Here is a 25,658-nt window from a genome sequence, read left to right as displayed (position 1 = left end):
TACCAAAGCCAAAGCGCGCACACACATACGAGCGACGTATGCGTGTGTGTGTGCTGCTTCTAACGCATACATAACATAATGTTGTTGACACACTGCATTGTGAGCTAAAGCCAACTACCAGCGGAAACGGAAGTTGCGAGCATGACAGCAACAGCGCGACTGCGACTACGACAGCTGAGAAAGAGAAACTTTCGCTGAATCTCTGGCAACTGATTGCCAGACACACGCACACACACACTTACTTTTGAAAAATCAGTAAAAGTGCACTATGTAGCCAGAGCTCTCTCTCAACTTGCAGATACTGTTTACTCTGTGTTCAATTACGATAATAAATTTGAAATTTTTGATGTCTGCTCTCGCATGTAGATTAAGTCATGCGGGCAAAGTTGGAAATTGTTGCCGAAGCAATTCAACTGCATATAACACAATTTAGTTTAAATAAATGTTAACGCTAAAGCAAATATGTTTGTCATTTAAGCTTAAACGATTTTATTGAGAAATCGTTTTGTGTATGCAAAAATCTTTTCAAAAAGAGTTTTTTTTAATTATTTATGTTTTTGTGTGGCATAAATAGTAAATTTGAGTATGCACTTTAAATTAATTAAAGGAGCAGCCTTAAAGTTATGAAAAGCGAGTAGAATATACAATCTATAAATTTATAATATATAAGTGCAAAATTTAAGCTTATGGCTGATATTGATAAAAACGCATAGTATATATATTTTCATATATTTCATGCTGCTGTCGAATATTTCTTTTACACTGATTTATTTATATTAACTCTGAATAAATAACTCTTATTTTCCCTGCCTGAATTTAAGCGTCTATTGTTTCATAAGCTACTGTTGGTGTCTGTGAATCAGTGTGAAGATAATGCTTTAATTTAAATTTGGATACAATTGTATTTCATATTGCTTAGATGATAACTCCACAGCTTCCAATCTATAGTTCTGGACTGCCTTCAATTTGAGCTGCTTGCCTGTTTAAACGAATTTTCATTACTATGCATAACTTTAAAAGTTTCATCAATTTACCATAAAAGCTGAGCTATTAAATTGTAGTATACTTAGTCCTTTTATATATATTTAAATAGCTTAACGACAATCCATAAACCGAGGTAGCCTTTAATTTTCTTCGAGGGTATACTATATGAACGAAATAATATTTTGTGAAGACGTTGCGACAACGCAAAATGCCGACAACGCGACTTGTGCGCGCTCGCTGGCAGCCAAAATGATTAATTTCGACAAGCTGCCACAAACTGTTGAGTTGGCCAAGACAGCGTCAGGTGCTGGCATTGCTGCCTGGTTGGTTGGCTTGGCTTGGCTTGGAAACTTGGGCTGGGGGCGAAATGAAACTTTCGTACGTGTCTGCGACTAGGTTTATTGACTATGTGCAAACTGAATGCAAAGTTGGGCCAGCGTGCGTTGATTTTGTATGCTTCAAAAAAAAAAGAGAGATAAATGTAGCACAAGATAACTGTAGCCTAGACAGTCTATAGAAACATATATGGCAAATTGCAGATAAAATTAAATCAGCTGCAGCCTTTGAATGGCCCAACTGCATTTGTAATTGTCTAGATTGTATTTTTATTTAAACTACGCTTGAGTTGAGCTGGCTGGCTCCAGTCTAAGAGCCAACAAGCTGCTGCTGCTGGCCTTTGGGCTATTTGGGTGGGGCGGGGTTGGGGGCTGGCTGTATTTGATTTGCGGTTGTGTGTGCATTCATTGCACTGCAAATGAAGCAAACGAGCCATGCGGTCATTAGATGTCCTTCCAGGCTCAGGCCACAGTTGTTTGTGCATGTTGTCCTAACGTTTGACAATTGCTGTCCGCTGGCCCCTCTAGTCGCACATTAAAGACTTAAATGCCGCACACACACACACACACACACACACACAAGCGTTTGGCCGACAGCAACATCATTAATTTACGCGCCTTGAAATTTTAATTAGCAACAGGCACAAGCGACCAACAGTCGGACGAATAAACAGTCAAACGAACTGACGGCCAAAAAGGCAGTGGCAAAGTTTTGGCAACATTTAACTTTAGCGCGCGCGCGTCTAACCTGTGCGTCAACAGAACTTGACACGTGGCATAATCAACGTGCACACTTGGCGTATGCGTAATACGCTGCATGCAACTTTGATAAGCATTTGCATTGCCAACAACAACAACAAGTACAACTAAGCTATGTACACAATACACCTTTTGTTTTGCCAGCTATAAGCAAAAACTTAAAAAATAAGTTTTAATTAGACGCCGCGCCGCAGCGTTGCGCGTTGCGTTACGTTGCGCTCTGCGCTTGGCGCTTGGCGCTGAGTGAAAAGTTTGTCTTCTTCGACGCCCCACGCGGCGTATGCGTAATCTGGCAACTAACCAACTGACTAACTGTGCCCAACTTTTAATCAAAGCTTCTGTTGCGCTGCCTTTAGCAATTATGCGACAAGAAGTCATTTGGAAGCGCCCCGCCCCCCACTCACACCACCCACCCACAATGTTGGCTCTAATTAAGCGCTGCAAGTTAAAGTGTTGGCAATGCAACATTAATGCAGACACACACGCCTTGCCGAAAATTGTGGGCGCCATGTGCGTGACAAACTCCGCACCGCGACCCCGACCAGCGACAAGGAGCTTACCGAGAAGCTGCAGCAGTTGATTGACATAGCAGCCACAATTAAATGCTCTTTGTGTCGCTCGCAAGCTCGCGATGTAAATTAAGAGTGGCAAAGAAAGATTGTGACTCATTATAATAAAAAATCAATAATCGAGTAATGTTTTGGCGTAAGACTTAAAGCTTTAAGTGCTCCAATTTGTAAGCTAACAACTTAATGTCATTAAAAATATTTAAGTTCGCGAAAAATATCTAACAACTGTATGTAAATTTTATTTGTATCAAAGCAATTTATAATTAAGTTTAATATACTAAGTATATATTATCTTTCCTTGAAAATATGTAATTTAAATAAAATATATAGCAAGCTAAGCTTGTGCTAAACATAAAAAAACAATTGTTTAATACAAAAAAGTCCAGAAATATAGAAACAATTATATTACCTAGACAAGATTATAAATTTCAAATTAGGAATATGCCAAAAGTTGCATAAGAATTAAAAGAATAGAATTAAAATAAATTTAATCATTGATAACATATACATAAATATTTTTTTAATAAAATCAAACAATAATTGTGTAGATATAAACACTTAAATTAAATTGTTGTTGTTTTATCCAAGTTTATATAATTAATATTTCGCTAAGATTAAATTGGCTAACACATAAAAAAGATTGTTGCTAAAGTTTGGTTTTAATCAACTTTTATCGAGTGCCCTGTGGCATGATAATTTTGGCATAACCTGTGGCAAAGAGCATAAGATAGAAAGAGGAAGAAAGAGACAGAAAGAGAGAGCGAGAGAGACACTGGCAGCTAATAGCTGTTTTAATGCTACAGTTTAGTTGGCAGCGTGCCACGTAAGGAACATAAAATTTTTCGGCGGTGGCAATGCTTGGCGTGATTATTATGAAGGGTCGAAGGTCGTTTTGGAGTTGAGTCGTGCCTGGAGAGCACTCGTAATTTCATTAAAATTTTATTAGCTCAATATATGAGTCGAGTCGAGCTATCTTATGTGCGTGTGTGTGTGGTGTGTGTCTGTGTAGAAATTTTGATTTTATTTAAGCAGCTGCGCAAATGAAATTATCACCTATGTGCATAATGAACATAAAACCAAGTCGAGTCACCAAGCTGAAGCGTCGCTGCCACATCGATTCAAAATGCGTGCAACATTTTAAATGAGCGAGGAAGCGCCGCGTCTGAAAGCATTTAAAGTTGCTGACGCTGGCACTTTTGGCATGTTTGTCATGTCTCCTAAATCCATTAATAAATCCACGCAAATACATATATATATATATATAGCAGACACATTTACCTGAGCACTGAGCGCTGAGCTTGGAGCGCTGAGCGTGGAGCTTATAATTTACATTTTGCTTTTAATTTCCAACCTCAAAGGTTGAACAGCTGTAGCCAGGGCCAACAGCCGAGGCAAATGCAAAGGCAAAGGCATATCAGTGGCGTATCACACAAAAGCCGCAAAGCTGAAAGTGGGCTTTGGTTAATCCGGGCAGTTGTAGCGCACACACACACACACTCGCATACACGCACACACATACAGCTGAGCCCGCAGTATACGAGACTAATACAGCTGTGAGCAAAAGTGAGCATATGCAACGGCTGCTGCCTTTATGTTTTCTTGATTGAGTTTCACCTTTTGCATATGAAATTCAATTTAATCAGTTTGCCAGCCCACAAGCACGCACACATAGACACACACACACAGACAGACAGACACAGACACACGCATAATGCAGCCAATAATAACAAAGTCCTTTTGTTGTACCGTCATTTTCAATACAAATTTACATTGCGTATACGCAATGCTCGCTCTTCATGCACATGTCTATGTGCGTCAATTTGCCAACCTCAATAATGTATTCGCTTGGAAATCAATAAATACAAATAAAAAATATGCCAATACCAATGCCAATAGCCAACATCAATATCAAAGCCACAGCCAAGGCTTTCTTGCTTCCGCCCATAAACGACCAAATTGTATGCAAGAAAAAAACGCTACGCCCACTACAACCACGCCCCAGCAGCAGCCTCATTGCAAAGATAGCAAAAAATGCTGATACTACAAGCATTGGCCTACACCATAAAAAACAAATGCAGCCAATGCGGCGACAAGACAACTTTTTTATTAACTCTTTGACTCTTTGCACCACAAGCTCCGACAGCTGCAAGCTTTTAGCTTAGGTTACTAGTTTGTCTTGCTGCTGCTTCTGCTGCTTCTTTTGTATGCTTCACGCTCTATCTCAATGGGCAAGAGAGAAAAAAATAAGTTAACAGTCCTACAACTTGTTGTCATCTGTGTAAGTTTCTTTGGTCATTTCTCATTTCTCATTGCTGCTGTTGCTTTATGTAAAAATCTCGTTGACAACGAAGCGTGCACAAGACGGAAAGAGTTGAAGTTGAAAATGATTACAAAATACGTAATAAACTTATCTTAAAGCAGTAGAATATATGAACAAATTAAATTTTAGTTAAGGGCTTAAGACAACACTTAGCTAATCAGTAATAACATTAGTTGAATTATAAGTTTATTTTAAACACTCTTAGAATGGAATAAAAAATCAGTCTAGACTTTCAGCTAACTTAAATATGAAGAAGGCATTATTAAAAGATTCATTAGCCTGCCTAAATCACTCAATGCCAGTGCCTTGACTTAAATATTCCCAAGATTATATTCGTTAGATATAAATAAATAAAGCTAACACTTTTTAACTTTTATTTGACAACAACAATGTAAGCCATAATCCAAGCTTTTATAGTGATTAAATTTTTAGTTGCTTAAGACTTAAATATATTATACTAATTATTAAAATAGTCAGACATATCCAGATAAAAGTCAACGATCAAGCAAGTGAGCACTCATTTAGTTTTTATAAAAGTTCAAGTATGAAAAATAAAGTTGAAGTTGCAGCTCAGAGTTAGAGACTTGACTTTTTGTTTCTGAAGAGGCAGAGCCAAGTGAGCGGCTGTGTGAAATTAAACTCAGAAACAAAGTAGAATTCTGAACAAAACTTGTGCAATAAAAAATTCGCTGAAATCGAAAATTGAAGGCATATTGACAGCAGACAGGACACAAAGATTGTGGGCAGGCTTTAATTTTTGACGCCTGCAAAATCACAGGGTGATTGAGTAGCCATGACGGAGCGTGCGCAAGGACGAGGCCTCAAAGGTAACGCCAAAAATCAGGGAAAATAGTGCAGTGAAAGAAAAGTCAAGCAAAAGAATAGAATAGAATATATTGCTATTGTTGAAAGAAGTGCAGTACAAATATAGAAGAGAGTAGGCAGCGCCAGCAGAGGCAGACGCATAGATCATTGAAGCCCATAGTCAGTCATTCAAAATGTCAGCAACAGAAGCAACAATTGGATTGGAATTTAATTGCAGAGATTATTGGGGAAATTAGTAGCAAGCCAAATAATTTGATAGATGAAAAGTGAAGTATATATTTCATTCTATCTTAAATTGCATATTTCGCTATATGCTATTTGATTTGATTGATTAATATTCTGATTGTAAATTAAAATTAAATTCTAATAAGCAAAAATATAGGCAGATTTACTTCAGCTTGGGTATATGAATTAAAATTAATATATTATTTCACACAAATTTAAAAATTCTGACAAAAGTAGTATTCATTTTAAGCCTAGCTTGCTTTTAAATTTGCTTAGTATCCGTTAGGCTTGTATCAGTTTTTTAATAATATCTGCAGTCTTTGAGAAAGAAGAAGTAGAAATTTAAAAGGTTGTCACATCTGCTGTTTTGTGTATGCCCCAGAGAATTAAATATTAAATTAAATTTTCTATAAATTGTCTTACTTCATAAGCAATTGAGGCCATTTAATAGACATTAAGGCATTTGCCATTCGGCAATGTTTTTTACACACATTTGCCTAAATGCCTGAGCACAATAAAACCAAAAGCGTATAATGCTATTGATTCAGCAAATAAACGTGCAGCGTTTTATGCTACAGAGAGGGGCCACATGCTTGAGCTGGAGCTACACACATATGTCTGTCATTAGTGTGTCCTTTCGAGTTGGTTACTTGACATGAAACGTGCTTGGCACGGCCTATAGAGCGCCACCCCCCCAACCATTTGAGAAAAGTAAATGGGACTTTAGAACGGCAGCGGCATTGCGACTTATGAAGTGGGCGGAACGGCATCAGTCAGTCTGTCGCAAATTTAATCGCATTTAGCTCATTTAGTGGCAAATTGAATTTGCCACAGCAGCAGCAGCAGCAGCAGCAGCAGCTGCCACGCCCAGTCTCAATAGACAGCAACGCTGAGGCGCTGGCTCTCGCTTTCGGTTGCTCAAAAATGAGAAATTCAATTAAAATCAAATTTTTACAACGGCCAAAAACAGCAGTTGCTGCTTTTTTCTTCGATTTTGTTTGCTTGGCCAGCTTTAAATGGATTTTCATCAGCGTTTTTGGAACATTTAATTCGACAAACAAACAGGCAACAAACACAGCCAAGCAAACAGACAGGACAAATCAACAGAAGAGCCAGCACCAGCAGCAGCAAAATAAATAAGCAAAATAATTGAACCGCAGACGAGCGGATGGATGACAAGGCGCTAGCTGAAAATGAGCGGCCCTAACTACTCCCCAGCCTCATTGCCTATTACCAACTTTTGCCAAGGACATGCGATAATCCTGCTACTCCGATGCTGCTGCTGCTCTGGCCTTCTTTTTTTTTTGGCTAAGCTCATGCTTATTAGCTTTATGCGTTCGTCAACTTGCGCAGCCGATTAAATTGTTGGCCAAGCGATAATTGGGCCTGTTGAAAGTTGCCAGTCCTTTTTCGCTTTGGTCTGGCCGAAAGATGATTTATGATGCAGACTTCAAGAGTTCGGGGCAACTCAATTTGTTACACTCTCGCTTTCTGCACCCCCCACCCCACCGCTAGTAAAGCCTTTAATTATGCGAAATGTCAGTTGCACCCGACACACTTGCTGCCCTCTCCCGGAGAGAGTACGAGAGAGAGAGAGAGCAGCGAAAAATACGCTTTGAGTAGTTGCAGCGGTTGCTTTGCCAGTTAGCGCCACAGTGTATGCAACACTTTTTGTGGCAGAACTCTTGCTTTATGCTTAAGCACTCGAGCGCAAATCCCCAGTGCGCTGCATGCCACTCTGCCACTGCCTCTGCAACTGCCACTGCCACAGTTGCTGCTGCTTAGAGACTCCCAGCTGCTGCTGCTGCCATTTGTGTTTTACAAACTGCACGCCATTTGAAGCAGCAATTGCGTTTTGGCAAAAGAATCTGCAGCTGTTGCAACTGCTTGCTGCAGCTTCCACTAAATTTGTGACAAACGGCCAGCTGTTCAGCTAAGTTGCACTCGCTCTCTCTCTCTCTGTATCTCGAATGGCCACAAAGCACAGTGGCTGAAGCTTGTAAATAAATCTTAGTAAAGGCAGTACATTTATTATAATTATCTTAATATATTTTGACATATAATTTTATTATCAAAACAAATTAAATACAACGCTGTGCTATGATATATGATAAACCTATAATGCTTGAATATTTATATATAATATATAATTATTACTTTATTTAAGACTTCATTTTTGTTCATTGACAGCTGGCACAAATATTTAATTTGCTTTAATTCTTCTTAGCTTAATATACAATAATTTCTTTCTTTGAAATATAAATATATATTAATACTTACAAATTACCCAAATCATTGCTTTATCCTTTTAAAAAGTGTAGCCATAATAAATTGACTTATTTTCATACATAACATTTCTATGCACTTCAGCTTAAATTTTAAGCTCTAAAATCCATCGAGCTGCATAAAAATTCGTTTGATAATTTGCAATATATAAATTTACATATTTGCAAAAATTGCGAATAAATTGATTTATTTTTTAACGAACCATTTTGTAAGTTAAAATATTTGCGCAAATAAAATTACGCGCTCTGGGCCAGCGACCATTTTGAATTTGTGAAATGTCCATGGCCACTGTAGTATTTGCCAATGTGCTGCCAGGCACGAGATGAGAATTTAAAGACGAATGCGGTCGCACATGAAATGCAGACAAAAATGCCACAAACACAGACGCAAAACAAATGCAAACGCATACGCATCATCGTCAGCAGCAATCCAGGCTACAAAACTGTTGGCCATTGATGGTGGTGCTGGTGCTGGTGCTGGTGGTGGTGGTGGTGGCTGTTGTTGGCTTAACTTGGACTGTAAACTGGGGAGCGCTGCCCAGCGAGCCAAATGATCAATTGATTTGCATGCAGTGCAGCCAGTCAGTCAGTCAGCCAGCCAGCATTGCTTGAATTTTGAGCATGTGTATAAGTGCGTGTTTGCATGTGTGTGTGTGTGTGTGTGTGTTGCAGTTGGCAGTGCTATTAACACGAGCTGAGAGCAGCGGCGAAACTGCTCGCCAGGGTACTTTAAATCACGTCGTGCGCAGAGCGCAAATTGGTTAGTTGAACACACACACACACAACAAATACACACACACATACTTATATCTAAAGCTAAGCGCACGCTTTGCTAAATAAAAAAAAAAAAAAACGATGCTTTGCTGTAAAAATACTAAAGCAGAAAAATGTAATTTGCTGGCAAGAGCTAGAGATAGAGAGAGAGCTTAGCACTAAATGCACCAGGATGTTGCATGCTGCAACGCAAAATCATATTATGCTTGGCAGTAGTTGTTGCACGGCTTAAACAGGATGCTGGCAACGAAAACTAACGTCAAATAACTGCCAACGATCGAAGCAGCAGCAGCAGCAGCTACATAAAAATTCATAAATATTGCACATTTTTAGCCATTAGGCAAGCGAGCGCTGAAGCTGCCATTAAGTATACGTCATGTTGACAAAAGCCAAAGCCCGTTTGCCGCAAGCTCAGCATATTTGCCAGACACTCTACTAAAAATGATTTTACACCAAACAAGTTTAAAAAAGGTGTGTAAGCAGTGTAAAGACGCCGCCAGCAATTTCAAGTTTTGAAACAAGCAAAGTTTTTCGTGTTAGTTAGTTAGTTAGCTGGGCACCAACACCACCTTTGTGCTGGCCCAAGAATTAAAAGCTACAGTCTCAATAAAAAGCATGATACGCAAATAAAGCTGCCCGAAGGCAAGTGCTGGGCGTTTTTGGCTTTAATGCACACAATGGCGACACTTTATGCGATTTTCCTTTTGCTAGCGCCAACTGCTGTTTGCATTGAGATAAAAGCCGTAAGCTGCAGCTGCTTATAAAAAAGAACTGAATGCAGTAGTATTTGTTTTTTATATTTTCACTGCGTTTGCTTTACTAATTGAAGCTGCAGCACTTGTGTGTACTCAGCAAATTATGTAACGTAGGCGTTAGCAGTTGAAGAATAATAATAAGACTCAACTGAGCTCAGCTCAGCTCAGCTCAACTAAGCAAACAATAGTTGAGCATTATAATTGAGCGCCAGGCGCGCTCAAATCAATAAAAAGTTATATGCAAAAGCAATTTTTAATTAAAATTTTAAAGATCCTTGTGCGCGCAGCTAAAAATTATTATGGGTCCAGTCGAGCATGAATTATTGCTGCAAAATAATAAAAGCAGCATTTAATTTTGGCATTTTAATTGCAATGGCGTGCGCTCATTAAAGCAAAATTATTTTGCTGCCTGTGGCGCCACAAAAAAAGAATTTTATAAATACGAATCAGAAAAGCAGAAAAAAAAACACAACGTGGATCTCAGTTGACCCGCATGGCTAGCGCTGTGACAAATAAGGAAATTGGTTTTTGGTAACAGATGCAACATATGATAAGTGTGTTCGTTTTTAGTTATTTCCGGTCTATAGACTCGTCCTGTGGCTGTGGTCTGCGCTCCAAACGCTTTTAACGCTAATTAGTCAATTTACAAACACACATGACGCACAATCATATCATAGTATATGTTAATAAAATTTATGTCGATAGTATCGAGTAAAATCTATAATAATGTTTGTAGTTAGCTCTGCGTGCAATGCCTGGTCAGGTTTTGGCACTAGCCACACAGCACACACACAACACGCATCACACACAGTGCGTATGATTAATATTTAATTGCATTATGCTTTTACATGTTATATGCAGCCAGCAGCGCCGCCCCAGCCTAAAGTGCACTTGCAACAGCACTGAGTGAGTTGCACTTTAATTGCTGCATGCAAAATTAAATTATTATTCACATTTGTTTGTGCTGCCAGCCAGCGCAGGCTTTACAGTTAATTAAACCATATAAATTATATTGGTTTGTGAAATTTACAATTCAATTTAGCTAACTGACATTTAATCATTGGATAATCAAGTCATTAACAGTCTGCCAATGCCATAATCTTGCACACGCAGACACAATCAAGGCGCAAGCCTTGAAGCATAATAAATTCTATATAGAGGTAACTTAAGCAGCTGCAAATACGGCCATATAGAAAACAGTTGCATAATGCGCTGTCAATGCTGCTGCGTGTGGCCAAACTAGTTCACATATGTGTGTGGTGTGTGTGTGTGTGTGTGCGGTTATCTCAACATGTGAAATGCCTGTCAGCTTAGTTTATTCTGCATTTGATTTATTTACATATGCTGCTTGTTTGTTAATCTAATGAAGACTTTAGCTGACAGCCAACGGCTCTGGCTCTAGCTCTGGCTCTGTTAGCTCTGTGACTGTCATTTACCGCGCTCAACTGACATTCGCACACTCGTTGTGGCAGTTGCACGTACAAAAAGGCGACAGTCTTAAACTACATTGGGGGTGCAGCCAGCACTCACATGTGTGACAATTTGAAGCTGACTTTACATTTAATGCATTCATAATAGCAATAAATTTTAAGTAAATATTTAATTTATTTACTTTTAGTGCATTAACTGTGGCGCTATTGCACATTAATGCGATAAATATTTGTATTTGCAATTTGCCAATTATAATTTCAATAAAGCTAAATCAATTTCCATTTATAAGCGCCAGAGCTTTGCATTAAACAGTGTTTAAATAAATACAAGTAAGCTTTGGTTTATTTCATTTACGTTGTGCTTACAAAAGGCAAAGCAAAGTTGTTAAGTAAGTTGCTGGCACAGGAGAGAGAGAGAGAGAGAGAAAGCAAGAGCAAGGCCGCGTTGACATAATGTCCTTTGAATTTCATAGCGCATATTTATATTAAATATGTACATATATAATTGTGTGGCCAATAAATCGTTATACTATACATTTATTTTATTGCTAAATTAAATGATTGGTTTTTATTATAATAAGTATTTATTTCTTGTTGTGCTGCGTTTTCAGTCAACATTAGTAACTCGATTTCAAGGCTTGATCAATTTCCGAAAGCGTCTCAGAGCGCGACTTCAAATTGAATTTGTAGACGCAGCGACTGTTGATTTATGCTTACTAAATATAGAAGTTTAGGTATCGATAGCATTAAGTTCAGAGTAGCGAAATGAGTTAAAGCAAAAAAGAGTTTAGCTGTTGAGTGCGCGAAATAGATTTGAATTAATTCGCGGGAGCCAAGCTGAGAGTTTTATCCGTGTAACCTATAATAATAAGTAAGTCTTTTTATTGCTGTCAACTTAAATAAACATAAAACTATTTCTTACTGTGTACTTGCCCGCACGCTTACATATCCTGACAAAGCATCCTTCAGCTACAGCTATGCTCCACTTTAAATAAGACTTTAAATGTTGTTGCTGTCTATCTTTTTGTGTTTTTTTGTCAGCAGTTGACTGCAATTATGTCACAGCAGCAAATGTTTGGCCCGAGACTATAAAATTCAAGCTAAACGCTTTATTTATGTTGTTGCACTTGTCGTTTGTCTTGAAAGTTTTCACATTAAACAGAGCACAGTTTGCCAAACTATGTGCAATGAAAATCTCAACTAAAAAATTGCAACAACAGCAACAGTTGGCCAAAAAAGAAAATTAAACACACTAACACATACACACATATAAATATAAAAGGCTGAGTGTGCAAAATGTCAAAGGCAGCGCCAGCAAGGACATACACACTGCCGCCTGCCAGGAGCAAGAGCTATTGATTAAAGCGCCTCAAGCGCCTTTTATGTATTGACTTTGAGGCCCCTTTAATATGGATTAAAAGTCAAACACAGTGACGAGCTGCGATGCGATGGGAGCTGCTGCTGAAGGCGAAAACTACAAGTTGTACGTAGATTGGGTCACTTTTTATTGGTCATTAGGGCGAATGCCTCTATCGGCTTTCGTAAGCATTTACACATCGTTAAACTTTCATTTCCGGCAAATTAAGCGCCGCAGTCTATGTAGGCCCCAGAGCTCCTGTCCATGCCTCACACCCAGGTAAAGGCGTTAGTTTTTATCCATTCGCTTTCGTTTCGTGTGTCTTTGTCAGCACAAAAGCGTTTAAGTTAAGGTCGTTTTTACGGATCGGTCTGAGGACCCGGCACAGCGCCCGCAGCAGCAAATGACCACACACACATACAATAGAAGACCAAATCATATTTACTGTTACAGGGCAAGGTCAAACATAGGCACGTCCCAGGGGTCCTCTATTGTTGCTTTTCAATCAAAAGTTCTTTGAATAGCAGAACCTCTCCCTGGTGCCTTTTTGGTGGCGTTTATGAAGAAGCAGGCACGCCGACAAAGATTCATAAGCGTTTGATTTTGGCCGGTTCATGTCGTTCTGGGCTGTAAGTCGCGGTCTAACGCCACCGGGCAAGGTGGCGCCCATGCTGAATCCCAATCAGCGTCAGTTTCTGGAGGATGAAATGCGCTATCGTGAGAAGCTAAAGATGCTGGCAGGCGGCAACGGCGAGGATGTCTATTTGCGTCGAGCGGAAACAGCGGACGATCCACGTGAGATGGACAAGCATGATTCGTTCTATCACAACACCAAGAGTCTGCTGGTGTTGTTCCAAATTATGGGCGTTATGCCGATACATCGCAATCCGCCAGTGCGTGGTAAGCCACGCACCGGCTACTCCTGGACCTCCAGGCAGGTCATGTGGGCCGTCTTCATCTACAGCTGCCAGACGACCGTTGTGGTGCTGGTGCTGCGCGAGCGTGTTAAGAAGTTCATTACCAGTCCGGATAAGCGCTTCGATGAGGCCATCTACAATGTCATCTTCATCAGTCTGCTGTTCACCAACTTTCTGCTGCCCGTGGCCAGCTGGCGTCATGGGCATCAGGTGGCCATTTTTAAGAACATGTGGACCAACTATCAGTACAAGTTCTTCAAGACCACCGGCTCGCCCATTGTGTTTCCCAATCTATATCCGCTTACCTACGGCCTGTGCTTTTTCTCCTGGTTCCTGAGCATTGCCATTAATCTCTCGCAGTACTTTTTGCAGCCAGACTTTCGTCTGTGGTACACCTTTGCCTATTATCCCATCATAGCCATGCTCAATTGTTTCTGCAGTCTTTGGTACATCAATTGCAATGCCTTTGGCACTGCCAGTCGCGCTCTATCCGACGCCTTGCAGGCCACCATACGCGGCGAGAAGCCTGCCCAGAAATTAACCGAGTATCGCCATCTCTGGGTGGATCTTAGCCACATGATGCAGCAGCTGGGACGCGCCTACTCCAACATGTACGGCATGTACTGTCTGGTTATATTCTTCACCAGCATTATTGCCACCTATGGCAGCATTAGCGAGATTCTGGACCACGGCGCCACCTACAAGGAGGTGGGACTGTTCGTCATTGTTTTCTACTGCATGTGCCTGCTCTACATCATCTGCAATGAGGCGCATTATGCCTCGCAAAAGGTGGGCCTGGACTTTTCCACCAAACTGCTCAACATCAATCTAACGGCTGTGGACACGGCCACGCAGAAGGAGGTGGACATGCTGCTGGTGGCCATTAATAAGAATCCGCCCATAATGAATCTCGATGGTTATGCCAATATTAATCGCGAGCTAATTACCACAAATATATCCTTCATGGCTACGTACTTGGTGGTGCTGCTGCAATTTAAAATCACCGAACAGCGACGCCTACAAACGAACAGCCATTAATTAATTACATTAATTAGCAGCTTGCGCTTTAAATAATGATATTTTAGTTTATTGAAATTCAATGTTTATTATGTATTTAAATAAAACGCAATTCAAAATGGCCAAAGCAGCAAAAAATGCAGCAGACAGCGCTGCATACGCTAATATTCACTCTCACATACACATACATAAGAACTCCATTGCCGATAGCAAAGCCGACAGCGAGAAGAAGCAGCGCCGCTCCAAGCTATGAAAAAGAAGAAGAAACAGAAGAAAAGTCGATAGCGCAGCTAAGAGAGTAACCTACGCAACGCATGCTTGCAGTTGCTCTCCCAGCAATGAGTTAAAGAGAAGCAAACTAAAGATAACGGATGCTTGCAATGAGTTAAAGAAGAAGCATAGCACAGCTGACGCCAGCCTGCAGTCGCGCTCTAAGCGAAAAGCAGAACGTAAAGTAAGCAAAGCAGAGCGAAAGAAAAATGAAAGCAGCGCTGCTCATAAGTTAACAACTCACGCACATGAAAGGTATGAAACCAAAATTAATTGCAATTGTGTGAGAAAAAAAGAAACGTTTTGCAATTTTGATTGCTTCTATAACAATTTGTCAAAAATATTTCAAATATGTAAACAATTTACTTGTCGCACACACACAATTTGTTTTATTAGTTTGTTTTTGCTTTTTTATACGTATGCATGCAGTCCAATGTGCCATCGGATTTCACCGGATTACAGCGCCAACACCTATCTGGGCATACATCTGGGCACGCGGCGCATAGCGGCGGTGCAGCTCGATAGTGACTTAAAAGTGCTCCACACTACGGTGGTGCGCTACGATGTGGATGTGCCTGAGTTTTGCACCGTCAACGGTGTCAATCGTGGCCACAGCAGCAGCGTTTACCATGTCAATCCGGTTATGTGGGTCAAGGCGTTGGATATTCTTTTGAATAGCTTGGAGGCGCAAGGTGCCAAGCTGCATACTGTGGCGGCGATTGGAGGCACCACTCAGCATCACGGCACTGTCTATTGGTCGGAGCTGGGGCTGCGTCGGCTTTGTGGCTTGTAATGCTTTGTTTTCGACTGCATGAGCAATTAACGGATGAAATGTTTTGCTCTGCCGCGCGCACCAAGCTGGATGGATAGCTCAACGGAGCGTCAGTGCTACCGCATGGAGCAAAGCGTGGGCGGCGTTCTGGAGATGAGCAAGTTAACCGGCGCCAAGTGTCATCCCAGGCTGGCGGGTCCACAAATACGCAAAGTCTACGAGACACAGCGGTCGGCATATAATGAAACCAAGCGCATATCGCTGGTGAGCAGCTTTCTGGCCTCATTGCTGGTGGGCAACATCGCGTCTATAGACTACACCGAGGCCTCCGGCATGAATCTCTTCGATTTGCAGAGCATGCAGTGGTCGCAACAGTGTCTGGATGCCTGCGCGCCAGACCTAAGAAAGCGCCTAATGCCGCCAATAGCAGCGAATCGTCTACAAGGACGCATAGCGGATTATTATGTAAAGCGTTGGAATTTTCGTGCCGATTGCATGATTGTGGCTGGCATGGGAGCTCATTGCTCGGCTATAGCTGGCGTCAAGCTGGATGACAATTGGCTGGTGCTAACGCTTGGCAGCTACGATGCCATTAGCATGGACTTTAAGCAGCGACCAGAGCTGCATGAAGCCCACGTGCTTTGCCATCCAACCAAACCGCATGAGTTTGTGGGTATGCTGGCATTTCGCAATGGCTCCAAGCTGCGTGAGGACATGTGTCAGCTGCTGGCGAATGGTGACTGGGATAGGTTTGCTCAAATGCTGCGCGACACGCCCATGGGCAATGAAGGCCACATAGCGGCGCATTTTCCCGAGCGTGGTTATTATCCTTTCGCCAAGGGCACGCTGCGCTGGACAAGCGATATAAATCAAATGTCCCAGCTGGCTATGGAGGGTGTCAAGAGCTTTCCCCGTCCCGAACTGGAGGCACGCGCTCTCATCGAGGGACAAATGATGCATTATCGCAGCGTCGCCGTCATGTGCGGCTTTCCCATTGGACCCCACAGTCGCATTGTTGTCGTCTCCAGCTGCAGAAGCAGCCACAAAAATGAGCAACTCTATCAAGTCGCCGCCGATGTATTCAACACTCCCATTTATCCAACTCGAAACGGGCCTCAATGCTTCGCTCATAGGCGCCGCCTATCGCGCCCGCTACGCCTTCTACGAGTATCGCGAGGTCAACTGCAACTGTCGCCGCTGTCTCATGCGCCGTGGCCGTCGGCCCAAGCTCAGCTATGGCACTTACTTCAGACAGCGGACGGCCGGCGTGCCCAAGCTAATGGCCACACCCACGCCTGGCTCTGATGAGATCTACACACCACTGATCGATCGCTACAAATCCATGTGCCGCCTGCTTGGCTGCCAGCAATCCGATTCAGGACACTCCAGTCAGCAGCATCTTCCATCCAATGAGTCCTCATTAAATTTGTTGTGTAGAATAAAAGTTAGCAACTTTATTTTCGATACTATTGATATGCATTTATTTTTGCATTGCATCCTATACAGATTGAATTGTTCTAATTCGAGAGATAATCTTGGAACTCAAGTAACAACAACTTAAACACAATTAACTAAAAGTCCGCATCCCAACCAGATAGCTCGTCCGGCGGCTCACTGGCATCACATGGAAAGCGATCAAAGTAACGCACATCCGTGGGATGAGCAATGGGGCGTACAAAAGGCGGTATCAGCAGCTGACTGGCCAGACCATCCCAGTCAAAGCCCAAAAACCATCTAAATTATAAAGAAAATAGATTAAGTAAATATTTTTTGTTTATTTAAGGACAGCAAAGATTCTGCTGAGTAAATATTGTTCAAATTTAGATTTTTTCTCAAGCAGACAAAATCCTTGAAATACCATCGACTGTCTTAAAAGATTTTCCTTTCCTTTTTGAATAACCAATTTAAAGATAAATAACTTTCTTTAGTGACTTACTTGTGCTTTTTAATATCCTGTATGCCGCCAGTTTGGTAGCCCAATCGTTCCGAGGGTATATCACGACAAAGACGCTTGATCAGCTGCACGGCCCAGCGTGAGATGTGCTTGGGAAAACTGATCATGTCAATGCCTTTAAGAATAATATTATAAGTCTGCATAGGATCCGAAGCACTGAACGGCGGACTGCAAGCAAGAACTCAAAGTTGATAAAAAGCAATTGGGAAATGGCTATAAAAGTGCGACTTACGTGCCGTTGAGCAGCTCGTGGATCAGTATGCCAAGCGCCCAGTAGTCGACAGCGCGATCATGGCCTTTGTTGAGTATAATCTCGGGTGCCACATACTCGGGCGTGCCGCAGAAAGTCCAAGTCTTGGCGCTGTTGCCAATATACTTGGCAAAACCAAAGTCCACCAGCTTGACATAGCCGCGTTCATCCAGCATCAGATTCTCCGGCTTGAGATCGCGATAGATAATGCCGCGGGAGTGGAGATACTCAAAGGCTTGAATGACACAGCCAATGATAAATTGTGCGGCATTGTCCTCGAAGGAGCCGCGATCACGTAGCATGGTCCAGATCTCGCCGCCCATGCAGGCCTCCAGCAGCATATAGACATACTTGTCATCGCGAAAAGTGCGATAGAGACGACAGATAAAAGGACAATTGGAGCTGAGCATGATGGTGCGTTCGCTGTAGATGTGCTGCTCCTGCTTGGTGTCCACAATGTGCCGCTTCTTGAGGCACTTCAGCGCAAAGATATCCTCACGCTGCTCGTGGTAGGCCTTGACCAGCTCCACGCGTCCAAAGCCACCAATGCCCAATGTGCTGACCACCTCCAGATCAGTCAGCCGCAGATTGGGATACTCCTGTTGCACATTGGCGCCGAAGAGCTCCTGGCTGTGCGCAGCCTGTTTCATGGCCAGCATGCGGCTCTCATCGCCATAGTCCTTCTCCTTCAGCTCGCAGAGATCGCCTATCAAGCGCTTAAAGCTATCACGATCCAGGCTCAGGCACTCCACACCAGGCGGCAATGCTATGATATTAGCTGTGCGCTTATCCTCGTTGATCAGCGCCTGCTCGCCAAAGTAGTCGCCACGCTTCAGTGTGCGTAGCTCCGTCTCCTCCAGCGCGCTGGGCGAGAGCTTCTGCGTCACACGCACCTCGCCCTGTGAGATGAGAAAGAAGCTATCGCCCGCTGTGCCTTGGCGTATAATATAAGTGCCCGCTGCATAGAATTCCAGCTCCAGCACATCGGCAATCTTGGCCAGCAGTTCCACGCTCAGATTGCGCAGCAGCGGCACGGACTTTAAGAAGTTAACGCTGTTCTCTATGCGCTGCAGCCCGGTGCGCATCATAATCTGCTGAAAGACGCGTCTGTCCAGCACCCACACCCGCGCAGGCGTCAGCACGCGTATGGAGGCGGTGCGTGTGCAATTGTAGAGTATGGCAAGCTCGCCAAACGCCTTGCCGGGCCCCATCTTGTCCAGCACCTTGCCCTGCTGCATCACAGCAAACTCGCCCGCAGCGGAGACATAAAGATGCGCGCCCACTTCGCCCTCGCAGATGACAAACTCGCCCGCGTCTATGCTCTTGGAGTACATGCTGTCCACCAGCTCACGCACCTGCGAGGCATCTATGTTCTTCAGAAAATCATTATCCATTATGGCATCCTTAATCTGCTGCTTGGCGCTGCAAACGAAAATCAAAGATCAGATAGAGCAACTTATTGTTGCATGCAACGCACCTGAAATCCTTTTCGTATTTAGGTATGGGTACATTGTAGTTCTGTTGCATCGACTGCACGCAGCTTTCTGCGGAGACACCTTGCTTCTTAATAACTGCAGGCAGCGCTTTGGGCTTTGCTGCGGGAGCGGGCGTGGGCGTGGCCGCCACAGACGCTACATTAGGCGGCGCTACCACGGGCAAGCCCAAAGCCAATGCCTCCATCTTGAACTCGACACTGTCCGGCAGCACCATGCCACAAGAGCAGCACACCTGTGCATTCTCCTTGCTGCTGCTCACCTCTGTGCTCTGCTCCGGCAGCGTATAGAGCTTCGCTTTTGCTGCAGCCGCTGCGCTCTGCTGCTGCTTGTTGACCGTCTGCTGCAGCACGCTCTGGAAAAATAAAATATATATATAACAAATTAATAATAATGGCAATTGGGAGGCGTCGCTTAATCAATTTGAATGGCAATTGAGCGCGCTTAATCAGCGCACACATGTGACTGTGTCAGGCGGCATGGAAACTTAATTTAAATGCCACAAACAAGTGCAGCGGGCAGTGCGGCAAGGCAGAGGATGCTCGACTACAGTGTGTGCACGAAAATAAATAAGTTTATATAAGCTACAAAGAATTGAATTTACATAGTTGACATTCAAAAAATAAATAAATAAATTCTATTAACGCAAATTATTTCAAATCAAATCAAATACAAAATATGTAAATTTAATGTTTATGAAGGGTTTATGTGCTTACAAAATATTATTTTTTTTTGAATTGATGTGCGTTTAGTGTTTATATTAATTTAAGCAACTAAATAATATGATATTTTATTATTATTTAATGTATGCTTATAATGCTTTTAACTTGAAATGACATCACTCCAATCCAACGCGGCCTCCTCTTTCAACACTCTTATGCTATGTTAAGCGAACAATTTCTGTTAAGGCTTCCTGCTTCTGTTAGCTCCTGTTAATGCTGCTAAAGTACACAGCAGCGCGTGTACTTTAAGCAGAATTAACAGGAGTCTAAACAGAAGCAGGAGCTTACAGAATTTGTTAAGCAGTTAATCATAGTCCTTAGAATGTCCTAATTCCTATGTTGAAATAAGAGGTCACTGTATTAGTAAAAAGGTGTATATATGAATCTGCAATAGTTCCACATTTTAATACATTTGATAATTAATAAATATTTAATATAATTAAATTAAACTTAAGTCTTCTTCACATATTATTCATTAGTTTCAATGTTGACTGAAATTCAATGTCAACTAATTACTGAAAGGAACATAAAACTAAGTTATTCTTTTGAATATTTGTTATTATCACATCACACACGAGACTTTCTTCTCTATAGAGCGTGAGTTGCTTTCAAGCATTGACTGTAATATTACGCCATACATATTTTATCATTTTATCAGTCAAGGCAAAATAATTGACCCCAAGTTAAAGCTTTTCTGACCCTGCCCCTACCCCACTCCACTCTCTACCATAGCTGCAGATCAGATTTTGTTTTTCGTTCTTCCCTTGAGTATTTGTATTTTTATGTTGTTTACAAAACAAATTAGCAATTCAAAAAAATAAATAAAAATTGGTCTAGGGCCTCTTGTGCTGCAATTGCGCTTTGTTACACAAGACAAATAACTAAAGAGAGCAGACTCACGACATTCAACTTGAAGCTAAAGTTAAAGCTACAACCGACTGACCGACCGATCCAAGTCAATTAGCAAACGCACAAGCGACTGAGATGCGCTCTCACGCGCTTGCTCTCGCTCTCGCTCTCTCTCACACTCTCAGTGAGAAGTGCTAATCACTTGGCGCAATAAAATTACTTTACAATTTGAATAGTTGGATCAACAAAAAAAAATATAAAAAACGAATCTCTAGCTCGGCAGCAATGCCAAATGATATTATGCCAAGTACGAAATTATAAAGATACCTTTGGGCAAGCCAACTAATATAACTAACTGCCAGTCTGCCAACTGATAACTATGCCCGGCTGCTGGTTGCTAGAGATAACAATATGCGCGTCGCAATTGATACGAAAAGGTAGCCCCAAAACCTGGCGTATCTCGCATACAAATTAGTCGGAAACAGAGCAAGATATAATAGAAGCGTAGGGCAAACTGTAGCTGTTGTTGCTATTTGTTTGGCGCTTATCTCAGGCGCGACCACAATAAACAAACACGGCAAGCAAACAAACCAAAACCAAAACCGATGCATTATACGCTGACAATGGACAAACTGTCCCCGGCCCCCAGAAGTTGAGAGTTAACGCCCAACTCACCTTTAGCTTGTGTATCTCGCGATGTAACTTGATCAGCTCGATTTCACGATTCTGCACTTGCTCCTTCAGCATTTGCACATCGCTCTCCAGACCGCTGATAATTGCTTCACGTTCACGCTCGTCCATTTCAGCAATTGATCTGCAGCTAACTGCTGCCGCGCACTCAACTCGACTCTGAACCGAACTGAATCGCTACTGCTCTTGCACGCGTTCACACAACGACTGAAACGTCGCTGATCGTCGCCGCCTATGCGGCGTATGCGTAATTTTCAAAGAGAGCGCGCGCACTCGCTCGCTGGCTTCAGTGTCAAAGAGTAAGGTGCGCGTGCGAGTTAAGAGATCGACGCCAGCGATAGCAACTGGGGCATGCTAATAGATAACTTAAAGGCTAAACGAAGCGCATTTAATTTGAACATAGAGATGTAAGCCCTAGCATAATAGATAAGCCCATAACTAATGCTCTAAGCATAACATAAACAATCGCAGCAGCCGCATACACTGCAAGAAAAGCGCGCATATTTGTCTTGCTTATACAATATGCTTATTTATCTATATTCAAGATTTGCTGCTTAGTAATTATTATTAGTCGCGCTAAGCTCTTAAATCTTACAAGTGCATAGAGAAATTTACTTAACCCAGTTATTGATAGATGTTTTCATATTCTAGATAACAAAGAGATAATTTCATAAGAGATAAGATTCATTTTAATTAAATCTTTGATGCAATTACTTAGCGAGTTAGATGTTGATTTTAAAGCTAAGAATTTCATTGGCAATTTTTATTTAAATGTGATAAAATCATCAGCGTATCTTTCGTCGATAAATTCATTCGTACCTCTTTCATAATCTGTTGAACTACAAAATTATTATTATTATTTCATACTTTTTCTCTCAGTGTAGCAGCAGAGGCTAGGCAGCAAGGGCAGCAGCGCTACTGCGCCGCTTTTGTGCTTTTGCATTAAAACCAAACTCTGAGACAAAAGCTGAGCGTAATTTAATGATGACAGCTACGCGTTGGGTAATGGCAACGGTGAGGGATTGCTGGGATTGTACCATAGCTGGTGGTGGTACCAACAGGGGACAGAGCGCAGGCGAAGATGAGTACAAAGCATAAAAATGCGAAATGAAAATGAAAATGGCAGCGAGCGAGCGAGCAAACAGATGTGAAAATGAGAGATGAACGTGGCGCGGTGGCAAGAGCGGTGAACACAGCCAGAAATAAAATTGCTTTACAACCATAATAGAATTATAGTGCTTACTATGAAGCGGCGGCGACCATAACGGTGGCCACAGCAGCAGCATTTATGCTCATAGGCGAGCGGAGTGGAGTGAGGCAAGGGGTAGGCTCAACTGAAGAGCGCGTGAAATAAAATGCGAACGCGCAAAGGCGTACGGCAAGGACACTGATTTGCCGGCGGCATCAGCTTCATCCGCTTCACGCTGGCACACATTTAATAGACAGTCAAGCAAAGGGGCAGCGGTGAGTTGCGTTTGAGAGCAAGAAAACCAGCGGGGCTAACAGACAGTGATGTATGTGGCCGTGAGTGCGTGCCAGCATGAAAAATGCCGCTGCGATTTGTGGAACGTGACGAGCACGTAGCGTAGGAGAAAAAAAAGAAAAGAGAACCACGAAAAAATCATCAAACTGCGAAAAGCTGCCAAAGGATTAGCCCCACACACACGCGCTCTCATATGTGTAATGATGCAACAAATGATTCCAGATTACCCCAAAGTATATTTTTTTTGCTTTGGAGTTTGTCGCGCGCTGCTTTAATTAGCCGCAGGACAAGCCGCTGACACTAATTGCCTTAAGGATATGATAGCTGGTAGCTTAAAAACTCTAATGAACGCTAATTTGAGCCAAGTTCCTGGCAGTTTATCATAACAATAACGCTTGAGTGGAAAGCCGCAATTACAAAGGCTAAGCCGGGCTTAGGCAAGCGCAAACCTGTCGCCTACAACAACAACAGGATTTGTTTTGCCAATATTTGCATAATAAATATTGCATGTCAGTGCAAAGCGAAAGCGAATAAAAAAAATAAAAAAAACAAACACGCATGAACCTCCAAAGCCCCAGGCCAATATCCATTTGTGCTGCCATATTCCTACGCTCGTCGAGCTCTTTGGGCATTGCCTGGCTGCTGCTGCTGCTGTTCACCAGAAATGTCAAGCAGCGACCAGAGACGAGTCGACTAAACATAGCTAAAGTGTGATAAGTGGCCCACATACATGCTGGGCGAGCAAGGGGGGTGGAGGTATCAACAGGGCTGGCTCAAACGGCATTTTAAACAAGCTAATAGTTTTAAATGTATTTTTAACTCATTTGTTTCATATGCAATTAGTGTTTTATTTATACTTACACTGTTGCAATTTGTTTGATTAACTAAACAAAAAGGCATTATTGTTATTAAAAGCTTATAATTATCAGCATACAGATTTAAATTTATTTGTTAAACTTTCATTGTTCAAAAATATGTTTCATGTTTTGATACTTAAAATGTATAAATTGATATAAAAAGGACAGCGGAATTTTATGTAATTATTTAAAGCACATAATAGTTGATTGATATATGAATAATATATAAAATTGAATTATTGTACATACAGATTATATATCAAATTGATTTATTGTACACAAAGTTAATGAACCGCCCAACGAAATTGTTATTAATTTATAAGGAATTAGTTAAAGCACAGATTTGATTTGTACTAAATCTCAATTATAAACTTCACAATTCAAATTGATTGATCTAGTCAAGCATTCGAATTTAAGAACATACCAAGCTCTAACAACAAGTTGAGCATTTGCGTGTTTATTAAAATATTTCAGCAGACTGTGCAGCCCTAGCAAAGTGACAGACAAAAAATGTATATATGACAATTGAGAAATGCTCAGGAATGTACAAACGTGCACAAAAGGTGGCAAATCGTTCGACAATCTCTGCTTATGAGTATGTAAGTAATGTTATTCCCACACACACACACGCACACACAGAAATTCACACAGATATATAAACCCCAAAAGCATATGCATATCTATGGAAATGAGTGCTTAGTGCCGGGTTTGACAACATTTGAGTTTTGTCACAAACAAAAGCATTGAGTAATTTATATATAAACACATACGAATATATTTATTTCTAAATGTATATTTGTATGTGTAAGAGAACTTTCAATTGAGATAACCACAGCTGGGGCTTGTAAGCCTGCAGGCCAAGCACACAGAGCGTGTAAACACAAATCCGTCTTACCAACTTGACATTCGTGTAGTTATTCAATTAAAATCTGAACGCAACGCACTCAAGCTGCCTGCCACAAGATACGCTTGCCACACACACCAACACACACACTAACACATTACCAGCTGGTGCTGTTGCTGTTGCTGTTGCTGGTGGATTCGGCGTTATTGCACGCCCGGGACTAATTCCGGACAGACAGACAGATCTCACCTGCCAAAAGCTCATTCGTTTTGAAGCTTTTGTTGTTTTATGCTTTTGCTTGTGCCTGCTATCGCTTTTATTATCCTTTTGTCATGCACTTAACCTTTTGCTACACTTTATAGTTAGAGCAGCAGCAGCGCTGATGTAAATTACGTATACGCCAGATAAGCCAAAAAACTAAGACAATTTATGCATAAAATACAAGTTTGGCGCTGCTTTGTTTTAATACACTTGAATATTACGCTAGTAAATCTAAACTTCGGTGTTTGTTGCACAAATTTTTAGCTGTACGCTTTACCTTTATTTTTTATAGAGATTATTTTGCTGCTGCTTTGTGTGCTGCAAGATAAATTGTTACATGTTTACTTTGCTAGCCTGGGCCAGGCACTCATTGCCAGACTTTTGGCTATTTCATTTCATTCAATAGCAATTTCCAACTCGTTGCCGTTGCTATCAGCAGCCTTGCCATCAGGGCAGGGCCGCTGTTCGTTTGAATTATTTGAATGGCCCACATTTGAAATTTGCTGTCATGATGTGCTTTATGCTCGGCCATTGTAACTGTGAAAATTAAAAACAATACCATAGCATATATATGTACTATATATGCCCCCATTGATTAAAGAGCTTAAGCAAGAGCAGTCGCTAAATTTTAGGTACTTGTTGCTTGCTGCTAAGCAATGCT

At 41.7% G+C, this 25,658-nt stretch overlaps 3 protein-coding genes across 3 annotated transcripts; 2 read left to right on the top strand and 1 right to left on the bottom strand.

Annotated features, from left to right (window-relative positions):
- Positions 1–13,232: 13,232 nt before the first annotated feature.
- Positions 13,233–14,587, top strand: LOC108602095 (gustatory and odorant receptor 21a). The gene has a single exon (XM_017990122.2). The coding sequence runs from the start codon at positions 13,233–13,235 to the stop codon at positions 14,571–14,573; it is 1,341 nt and encodes a 446-aa protein (XP_017845611.2). The 3' UTR covers positions 14,574–14,587.
- Positions 14,588–15,684: 1,097 nt separating this feature from the next.
- Positions 15,685–17,105, top strand: LOC108602381 (xylulose kinase). The gene is made up of 3 exons (XM_033293990.1): positions 15,685–16,600; positions 16,728–17,027; positions 17,101–17,105. Exons 1-3 carry the CDS (start codon positions 15,685–15,687, stop codon positions 17,103–17,105), a joined length of 1,221 nt encoding a protein of 406 aa, XP_033149881.1.
- A 42-nt stretch (positions 17,106–17,147) lies between these two features.
- On the bottom strand, positions 17,148–21,745 carry LOC108594254 (cGMP-dependent protein kinase, isozyme 1). The gene is made up of 5 exons (XM_033293552.1): positions 21,538–21,745; positions 19,276–19,646; positions 17,781–19,220; positions 17,531–17,716; positions 17,148–17,328 (listed from the first exon to the last, which is right to left on the bottom strand). Exons 1-5 carry the CDS (start codon positions 21,661–21,663, stop codon positions 17,166–17,168), a joined length of 2,286 nt encoding a protein of 761 aa, XP_033149443.1. The 5' UTR covers positions 21,664–21,745; the 3' UTR covers positions 17,148–17,165.
- Between the last annotated feature and the right edge of the window lie 3,913 nt (positions 21,746–25,658).

This window comes from Drosophila busckii, chromosome 2L, assembly GCF_011750605.1.
Source record: "Drosophila busckii strain San Diego stock center, stock number 13000-0081.31 chromosome 2L, ASM1175060v1, whole genome shotgun sequence".
In the NCBI taxonomy this organism is placed as follows: domain Eukaryota; kingdom Metazoa; phylum Arthropoda; class Insecta; order Diptera; family Drosophilidae; genus Drosophila; species Drosophila busckii.
The sequence above is the reverse complement of the archived record's forward strand: the minus strand, read 5'-3'. Positions and strand labels throughout refer to the sequence as shown.